At 36.2% G+C, this 9,921-nt stretch overlaps 1 protein-coding gene across 2 annotated transcripts; it reads right to left on the bottom strand.

Annotated features, from left to right (window-relative positions):
- Positions 1-3: 3 nt before the first annotated feature.
- Positions 4-7,336, bottom strand: zgc:56585 (uncharacterized protein LOC393297 homolog). Of its 2 annotated transcripts, none has more exons than XM_067375981.1 (8): positions 7,206-7,336; positions 6,939-7,045; positions 4,801-4,924; positions 4,541-4,647; positions 2,718-2,814; positions 1,935-2,011; positions 1,658-1,821; positions 4-1,033 (listed from the first exon to the last, which is right to left on the bottom strand). In XM_067375981.1, the coding sequence occupies exons 2-8, from the start codon at positions 7,032-7,034 to the stop codon at positions 883-885; spliced, it is 816 nt and encodes a 271-aa protein (XP_067232082.1). In that variant the 5' UTR covers positions 7,035-7,045; positions 7,206-7,336; the 3' UTR covers positions 4-882. The 2 variants fall into 2 exon arrangements, with proteins under 2 accessions (XP_067232082.1, XP_067232083.1); XM_067375982.1 differs by lacking the exon at positions 7,206-7,336 and adding an exon at positions 5,187-5,237.
- Positions 7,337-9,921: the final 2,585 nt, after the last annotated feature.

The raw sequence follows: 9,921 nt of genomic DNA, 5'->3' as shown, positions 1-9,921 counted from the left end.
TTTGCAGTATTGTTGTATAATTAATGTATATTTTCAGATTAACATCTGAATCTGTTCCACTTATGTTTGTATATTAGTTTTTTTTTTTTTTTTTTAGCCTACCACAATTTCAGAATATTTGCAATGCTGTCATGTTCTTGTTCGAGTTACAGCTCCTTAATAAATTAATACAAAAACATTTATTGGTAAAAGTATACAAGACAAGTTTACTACAGTATTTTAGTATTTCACTTACTGCTGTTTGTTTTTCTAAACATAAGTATTTAACTTGTTCAGCACTGTTTGTGCTAAAAATCCAATATGTCTAAGTTAAGGATATTTGTTATTCATTTTTCTAAGAGATCAGAATTTCACCCAAGGAAAACCAAAGAACTTTCAACACAACCATGATATTACACAAAGTAGCTTATTTACTGAAAATACTTACATTTTAAAAGAGAATTACATATTCAAAATATTTTGTGATTGAGGTAAATTTTAACAAAAATGTTTTTTTGTGTGTGTGTATATATATATATATATATAATCTCATCAGTTCAAGTATATGGTGCCATAAAAGCAAATGTATACCAAAGGAAATGCTGAAATTCATGGTTGTAACAATCAAAAAAAAAAAAAAGCACCAAAGAATAAATCAGATCTTTTAGTCTTTAGTTAATCCTTATACTGGTTGATTTAGTCAAAAGTATCTTTTTATAAGGCCATTCATAGCAGAAGGTCTCAGGTTTATATTTTGTATTGAATTGGGTGGGTTTTCTTAAAATATCTTGATTGGCAAGCCAGATAAAAGCATACAAGCTCTGGCAAAAGCTTTAATGCCAAATTAAAACCCATCCAGGGGCTCAGACAGGTACGCCAGTGTCAGAGGAAGAAGCTGACTGGCTACTCTAGACTGACTGGTGTAGATGGAAAGTCTTTGCCCCGTTGAGGAAAGGAGACAAAAGCTGCTACCTCAGGCTCAATCATCAGAACTTCTCCATTCTTGCTCTCATCTTTCACAAGAACAAGAAAGGCCTTGGCAACAGCATCGACCCTGTAATGAAATTACAATCACATGACTATACAAAACCTGTCATGTATATAAATGTTTTTAAATTTATGTTAAAGGGTTAGTTCACCCAAAAATGAAATTTCTGTCATTACTCACCCTCATGTCATTTCAAACCCGCAAAACCTTCGTTCATCTTCGTAACACAAATTAAGATATTTTTGATGAAATCCAAGAGCTTTCTGATCCCCCATAATGGTTCAACCTTAATGTTATGATGTGACAAGAATACTTTTTGTGCACAAAAACAAAACAAAAATAACTTTATCCAACAATTTCTTCTCTTCCCTGTCAGTCTCCTACGCTGTTCATTGTTTTCTCATCACATTAAGGTTGAACAACATGAACTAATGATGTCTTTACTACCTTTCGGGGCTTTGGAAGTGGTAATTGCATTGCTGTCTATGAGGGATCAGAAAGCTCTTGGATTTCATCAAAAATCATCATTCGTGTTTCGAAGACGAACGAAGATCTTGCCGGTGTGGAACGAGTGTGAATAATTAATGACAGAATTTTCATTTTTGGGTGAACTAACCCTTTGAATTCATAGTCTTGCTCTGTCTGTTATGTATCTCTCTCCTGGGAGGAAGGATAAATGAGTTAACTCACTCCAGACAGCCGTGGTTCTCCATCATCCTCTCCGTTAAACCCTTCAATGGAAAAAAATTTCCAGTATGCTCTTCTGAATTCAAGAAGGACAGAAGACTGGTCTTCACAAACCACGGACAGAGGATGTTGATTCTCACCCCATAGTCAACCATCTTGGAAACGGCCTGTTTGACAAATGCAATTAAAGAAAAGTGTCAAAGACATTCTTTTCCACTAAAAGGTTTTAATGCTTTATGCATTATTTTTTTGCCACCCAAACTGAAGCCAAAATACATACTGCCATAGCACGGCTAAATCCCACCACGCCATGTTTAGTTGCTGTGTAGATGGGCGCCATTGGCAAAGGCCCCAGACCTGCAGCCAAAATGCAAAGATTCAGTCAAGGCATGTCCTTAAAGTGATAGTTCACTCAAAAATTAAAATCATTTACTCATATATTTCATGCTGTTCCAAACTTGTATGGTTTTCTTTCTTGTATGGTGCTGGACAAAAACTGGAAATATTCTTCAAAATATCTTAATTTGTGTTCCACAAGAAAGGTTGAAATAACATGAGATAAATTTTACATTTAAATAATTTAGCAGATGCTTTTATTCAAAGCAACATACAAAAGAGGAACAAAAATAATTTGTCAAAGAGTTTAACAATATTCGCAATAAACAATGACAGATTTATTATAATAAAAATAATAGAAATATAATATTTTGTGTGTGCGTGTGTGTGAGGTGGTTAAGTGCTTGCGGAAGAGGTGTGTCTTTAGCTGCCTCTTGAAAGACACAATGTTCTCACACACGCGGTGTGTAGGTTGGCAGCTCATTCCACCAAAGAGGAACAGAGAGGGTGAAGGTTTTGGAAAGCGACTTTTTGAACGCCGTTGTGAATGAACATCAAGGTGTTGATTGTTCAAATGAGTAAAAGATGACAGAATTCAGGAATTAGATTAACTATCCATTTAACTTCACAGGTAGTTTATACATCTAAGAATCAATTCATTACAACATTTTTATCCTGTCTTTTAAATTCCACTTCTGTTTATTTATTTATAGAGACAGTATCAAACCTGCCATCGATGCAACGTTGACAATGACTCCTCCATTACCACCATTTTCCTTCTTCATATGTTCTAGAGCAAGATACGTGCCCCTGACCACTCCACCCTGAAATGACAAACAAAACATTCAGATAAGGAAAAAATAGATTGAACGATTGTGCAGTTGTGCAGGGTGTTTTGTTTAATATACAGGAACTGAAACCAAACGGGTGTGAGACGGGTCAATACCCCCCTCTGGTTATCTTGTGAATGTGTTTTTTGAGGCTCAACCTTGTGAAATCTATATGCAGCTTTTTCTATGTGTAAGCAACACTTGCAGTTTAACTAAATACCATGTAAGGAGTTGCTTTGTTTAACAAGAAGTCCCTACCCATCCACTGTGGAGGACTGAGGTGGCCTATGTGACTGTGACTTCCTTTTTTTGGTGGTTGGTCTGGCTGCAGACCATGAGCGAGTGGAGCTCCACTCTCAAACGGGAAATACGTCCCCTCCACTTAAATAATTTTATCTCACCAGTGTTAACTGATGTTGCATGACGACTAGGCGTAATCTATGTTTTGATGGCTTGTGTTAAAATAACATAGTGAGGCAAAATCTACAATAAAATAACAATTAGTAAAATTACTATTTATCAGATTGTGTTTTATTAACATCTACATCTACCCCAACCCTAAACCTACCCTTACAATAATGCAAATACAGTAATTAAATGACGCAACATTGATGTGCGCATGCCCAACGGCCATAGCTGTAGCTAGCTCCACTAGTGGAGGTGACGTATTTCCGCCCTTGAGTGGAGCTCCGCTCCCCCCTTAAAGGATTAGTTCACTTTCAAATCAATTTTTCCTGATAATTTACTCAAGCCCATGTCATTCTTTCTTAAGTCGAAAAGAAATTAAGGTTTTTGATGAAAACATTCCAGGATTATTCTCCTTATAGTGGACTTCAATGGGCACCAAATGGTTGAAGGTCAAAATTACAGTTTCAGTGCAGCATCATAGGGCTTTAAACGATACCAGACGAGGAATAAGGGTCTTATCTAGCAAAACGATCGGTCATTTCCAAAAAAATAAAATGTAAATGTATATGCTTTATATAAACAAATAATCGCCTTGCACGTGCTTCCGCCAAAACCGCACTTTTGTATTCTTCAAAAAGCTTACGCTGTATGCCCTACGCCTTCCCTATTCTACTTACCGAAAAAAATGGAACTGGCACTGCGTTCGTTCCGTAAGTTGAATAGGGAAGGTGTAGGACATACAGCGTAAGCTTTTTGGAGAATACAGAAATGCGGTTTTGGCGGAACCACTTGGAAGGCGATCGTTTGTTTATATAAAGCTTATGGTTAAAGCTTATCTTAATGTTTCTATACCTTTACATTTTTTTCCCAAAATAACCGATCATTTCGCTAGATAAGACCCTTATTCCTCGTCGTTTGAAGCTGCACTGAAACTGTAATTTTGACCTTCAACAATTTGGTGCCCATTGAAGTCCACTATAAGGAGAATAATCCTGGAATGTTTTCATCAAAAACCTTAATTTCTTTTCGACTGAAGAGAGAAGGACATGGACATCTTGGATAACATGGGGGTGAGTAAATTATCAGGAAAATTATATTTGAAAGTGAACTAATCCTTTACGTCTGCAGCCAGACCCTATTGTCTTTTTGTGTATTGACACTGCAGAGCATCTCTGAATGTTTGATTTGACCTTCTTGCAAGAATATAAACCTTTTAAAGACACCTTGTTTGTTTTTCCAAATCAGCCTCATCAAAATTACATTTATTTTTACAGATAGATAGATAGACAGACAGTCAGACGGAGACTCCTACCAGGTTTATTGCAATAGTCTTTTCCCACTGCTTTTCATTGATGATCCCTGCATTGTTGCACACAATGTCTATGCGGCCAAACTTTTCTACAATTTTTTCAAAAACTCCTGTAAAAGAAAATGTGAAGCATTCATGGGATCTATTTCACTGTGTTACTATGTGAAGTTGTTTGTCCTGTAACTGATTCTGCTAAGACATATCAGTCACAGGGTCATGTAATCATTTCCAGATTATAAAACATATCTTAAGTGTTGAAAGACCTTTAAAATCTTCCTCCGATGAGACATCGGCAGCATAAAATTCAGCTCTGTCACGTCCATACTCCTCATCAAGTGTGGCCTTCAATTCATTTCCCACTGATTTATTCACATCAATTATAGCCACCTGTAATCAAATCAAAGTAAGCTATTATAGTACAGTACTGTACAATACAGAAGCCTATAGTAAAGTTTAGTTTTCCTCATTCAATTTTAATTTCATCTTTTTTTTCTCAAAGTGGATAACTTGTTGGCCATATTATATACTAATATATTTTATATATATATATATATATATTAATGATTGATTTGATTGAAGTCCCCCTGTGGTGAAAATCAAGTTTTTAATGTTGTTTATATGTGGTGTTTTAATATGCTTTAAGACAAACCATGTGCAAATTCATCTGTCAACACCATTGCTGAGTATTTTCTCTTTAAAACTGCAGTGAAAAAAAGACAATGAAGCAGTTTGAAATCGGTGGTGTTTCTGACATCACAAACTGCCTTGTAACCAATCACGTCAACAGGCCGGTGGACTCCAGCATATCATTAACTATGACCGCTCTGAAGTCTCAAAAGAAGCCAGGTTATCCCGGTATATTTTTCTGTTGATATGAAAAATCGGGTAGATTTAGCAATATAGTGGGTGTATGATGTATATTACATTGTTATGATGAACTATATGCCTTTCTCCACTGACGTTAAGGTGTTTAAAGTGTTTCTGAGGATACTGATAGTTAGAAGGCAGTTGTCTGACTCACAAATGGGAACATGGTTTGTGTAACATTAGCAACACATTATTAGCTGTTTGATAATGTAGTCAAGCAAAAGGCTAATCATTAATTACAGTTATGCGTCCAACGTGGTAAAAAAGCAATACCATTGTGCAGCGTTTACCTCAGTAAGTTGATCTAGTGGATCTCTGAGTGAGTGCGAGTGAGTGGAGGCGGGGCTAATTAGCATATTCATATATCCACGTATATTAAATAAAGCGAGGGTGTAGAGTTACATTCAAACTATTTTAAGGCATGATGTTTTTTCACATGAAAAAATGTTTAAATGTGTCTTTTTGGTGATCAAAGATGATTTTTAAAGGATAAAATTAATTACTACGGGGGACTTTAAAAAATGAAAATAAAAGCTAATGTTTTGTATTTATCTATAATCTATATTTTTAGATTGTAAGTAATAGAATAATTTATTTAAAGATTTTAAATTGTGTACCCATTTTATGGGTCAACCTTACTTTTGAAAACAAAACATTTTGAAGGAATAACAACATGAACTCTAATTCGAATTAAACCCTTGTAGTGACAGGACTTAGTATCTAAATGAACTGTAAAAGTCAATCCCTGTTCAGGCGCACATACAACATAATCAAATTTGATGACAGGGATTTAACAGTTCGGTGACAACAACGCCTACTACGGTCACAGAATTCGATAGGTCACTAAATTTGGTAGTCTATACTATCACAGGTCACCATAACGCTTTTTAACTTTGACCCCATTTGACGCCAATCTTATCGCAGCCAATTATTACCATGCGCAATACTTGCTTATGTAACGAGTGTGTTTGCAATGTCAGGTTCAACTTTGTTGCTTTGTTGTTTTTTCCAGAAATGATTTTGCCTGTTTAATCACTAATGTTTTTTTTTTTAAATCTACATAGATTTATAAAAGCTCAAACGTTACGAAAGGACACCGACTGCATAATTAATAATTTATCTGCATCACTTCAACTTTCCCAGCAGCCAGCTATCCAGAACGAGACTGGTGTTTGGCCCTTTTTTTCTTTCTGCGGTGTATTCAAAACAGAACTTTTGGCTTGTCTAAGATCCAGTGTATGTTTTTTAATATATCCACAGTAGACTTTTCGATTTTTTTTTCCCTACCTAGTGAACTCATAGGCTATATTTGTCATTCTGTGACGCGCATTCGTATCTGGAACGCTTTTACGTGGAACACACAGCGGCGCGAGGACGCCCTGACTTAAAAAAGAACACTTGAAAGCCTTTGAGTCTTCAAAGCACTGAAATGATTAATAAGATGGTTAATTTGCTGTACTTGGCGTTTGTACAAATACGAACAAAAAAACGTTTTAAATAATTAAAAAAATATTTATATTTTATATTAGGCTACCTTTGATCCATTTTTCAGAAGTATTTCGACAAAGCTTCTGCCCAAACCCTGAGCTGCTCCGGTCACCACAGCAACTTTATCCTTTAAATCCATCATTAGCCACACACCTGAGAAAGAAACAGCGTTAAACTGAATGAGGCAAAGGAGTGACGCGACAAGATTAGAACGCTTCCAAAACACGACTGTCTGACGTTTTACATGAAATCATTGCTGTTATACAAACTTTTTCCTCATAAAACCAAAAAAACAAAAATTTGCATCGTTTACCTGTGCGTCCGAACAGCGTCTAGTAGTGACTAACTATTGACTAAAAGAGGCAAGGGTGAAGGGGTGGAGTTAACCACAAAAACTCACAAACATATAGCGGCGGTTCCACGAGCCTGCGAACAAAAGACACATTTGTTTAGTAGGCTAGGCTAAATGTGTTATGATGTGTCATATTCAACATCCTGATGATTAACACTTGCTCTATATCTATCTTTATTATCAGATATGCTAATCAGTCACACAGATCACAGTTTTTTCAACATTAAACTGAAGGTTTGATCTATTTAAAAGAACATTTTATAGCCTATCACATATATAAACACAAGTTTGTGTTACTATTTTAGTGAGGACTTTCACTGATTTTATTATATGTCATATTCAGGTTAACGATACTTTCTACAACCTAACCCCTATCCCTAAACCATCACAGAAACCGGTACAAAACATACATAAAAAACATGTTTTGGCCGATTTAACTAGTGAGGACCAGTATGTCCTCACCAGCCGGCTGTCATAATATAACAATATATGTAAAAGAAGACAAGTCGGTCTATAGCCAAACATGTACAAACACACACACTGTTTTGCCCACTTAAAGGGGAGGTTCACCCAAAAATGAAAACTCTCATCATTTACTCACCCAAATGTTGTTCCAAACCTGTGTGATTTTCTTTCTCGCTGAACACAAAAGAAGATATTTTGATTGGTTGATGGACCCCATTGCTTTCCATAAGGAAAAAAATACTATAGAAGTCAATGGGGTCCATTAACTACATGATTACGACATTTTTCAAATATCTTCTTTTGTGTTCAGCAGAAGAAAGAAATTCATACAGGTTTGGAATAACATGAGGGTGAGTAAATGATGACAGTTTTCATTTTTGGGTGAACTATCCCTTTAAGATCATCTGTCTGCTGCAAAGCCATGTGTACCGCATTTGTCCTGTAATTATTCTTTCACAATCTTGTAAACCACACGTGTTGTAATCATTTCCTAGATGAAGTCATTTTTTACATGCACAAAACCTTTGAAATCCTCCTCCAGCGATGACACATTGGTTGCATTCAATTCAACCCTTATTAATGAACTAAGCTCCTCCAACACATCTGATTCAAGCTATGGAGGAGGATGCTGCCTGATGACTAACAGATTATTGTTGTTGTTGTTGTTTTTTTGTTTTTTTTTGTAAAGTTGACTTTAATTATTGAAGTTCAGGGATGTGTCCTGTTATATACACACTGTCAGTATTTACAAACCAATATAGATACAAGGGTTATAATGACACTAAAATTTAGGTACTCATTTTTATCTCACTGCAACCACAGAACCTGACCAACCTCAGCTGTGCGTGATTATGTTCCAGTTCCTGGAAAGGGGCAAACAAGGGGCTCCGTAATCATAATGAACAACAGACGGAACTTTAAAGGCAGAGTAAGGAAGAGTAGCCTACAGTCATTTTGGTAGATTAAAGCGGTCTAAGAGGCTGCTTTGGATAAACCATCTGAATTTCCATAAACCACCTGTTTATGGAAATTTACATGCTTAAATATGTTTTGTTCACACACCAATGTCAATGGCTATGCATGTGAATATACAATGGTGGTCAGAATTATTGGCACCCTTGGTAAATATGATCAAAGATGACTATAAAAATAAATCTGCATTGTTTATCCTTTTGATCTTTAATTCATAAAATTTGCAAAAATCTAACCTTTCATTGAAGGAAAATAAAATGAAAATGCACAGTAAGGAGGAGAGTTTGAGTGGCCTGTTGTGAACACCAGTCAAGATGGCATTCCAGGGAGCAGTTTACAAAAGGGCCCCTCTCTAACTGCTGGTGTGTAAGAAGATGTGCCACACCGTGATTGGATCTTTGGTGAATGAACATAAACAAATGTTCAGCAACATCAGATAAGATGTTAGGACAACTACCAGACACCTCTTCCAGAGCAGGAAGGGGGACCTTCTGCACCCACCAAAACCAAGGAGAGGACTTCTCATTGGACGACACATTGACTCTAACCACCAAACTCATTCCTAAGGTTTAGGCATGGACTGCCATAAAAAATTCCTTCAGGACCCCCTGGATGGAGCAGCAGTGACTGAAATAAAGAGAGGCCACAGAGATCTATCTTAATCCATTCATACCTATGTTTGGAGGTCTTAATTTGATCTAAACTGCATCACATCCACTCCATCTTCATGCAAAGCACAGTTTATGTTAATGGTTACTGACTGTTAAAGCAGCAGGTCATGGGACAGACCTGTTAACAGTTAAACAAATGCATGGACAATGATTTAACCATTTCATATCGTGTTTGGTGTCTATCTGTTACCTACGATGCCTTTAATAATTTGAATGAGGTTTTGTAAAATGTTAAAGACACTATTTTAACACTGTACTTTATGCTATGCAAATGATTTCCACACTAGGGTGGGCAACACCAGGGCTGCTTCAGATAACAGTGGCCAATCACCAGGGGTGCAACTATCCAGTGTTAGAGGGGTATGCAGCAAAAAATTTTGGCGCCCCCCCCCCACCCCCACTTCTAAAAAAAATAAGTGTGCTGGACATCATCATGTATGGGTTTGAAATAATAAATGTTTATTTTAAAGTATATCAGACAGCCACTGTAAGCCTACCATAATTATATATGTACACATATGTAAAAAAAAAAAAAAAAAAAAAAAAAATATTTCTTTCCATGATAAACC

Source organism: Chanodichthys erythropterus, chromosome 22, assembly GCF_024489055.1.
Source record: "Chanodichthys erythropterus isolate Z2021 chromosome 22, ASM2448905v1, whole genome shotgun sequence".
Taxonomy (NCBI): domain Eukaryota; kingdom Metazoa; phylum Chordata; class Actinopteri; order Cypriniformes; family Xenocyprididae; genus Chanodichthys; species Chanodichthys erythropterus.
This window is presented reverse-complemented; position numbering and strand designations above follow the sequence as displayed.

What these genes read in the sequence shown, in the direction of transcription:
- zgc:56585 (XM_067375981.1), bottom strand. Translation starts at nt 7,034, where the DNA reads ATGATGGATTTAAAGGATAAAGTTGCTGTGGTGACCGGAGCAGCTCAG. An exon ending in TTCTGAAAAATGGATCAAAG is followed by an intron (nt 4,925 to 6,938) that starts GTAGCCTAATAT and finishes ATTTGATTACAG; the next exon opens with GTGGCTATAATTGATGTGAA. An exon ending in CAACGTTGCATCGATGGCAG is followed by an intron (nt 2,012 to 2,717) that starts GTTTGATACTGT and finishes TTTTGGCTGCAG; the next exon opens with GTCTGGGGCCTTTGCCAATG.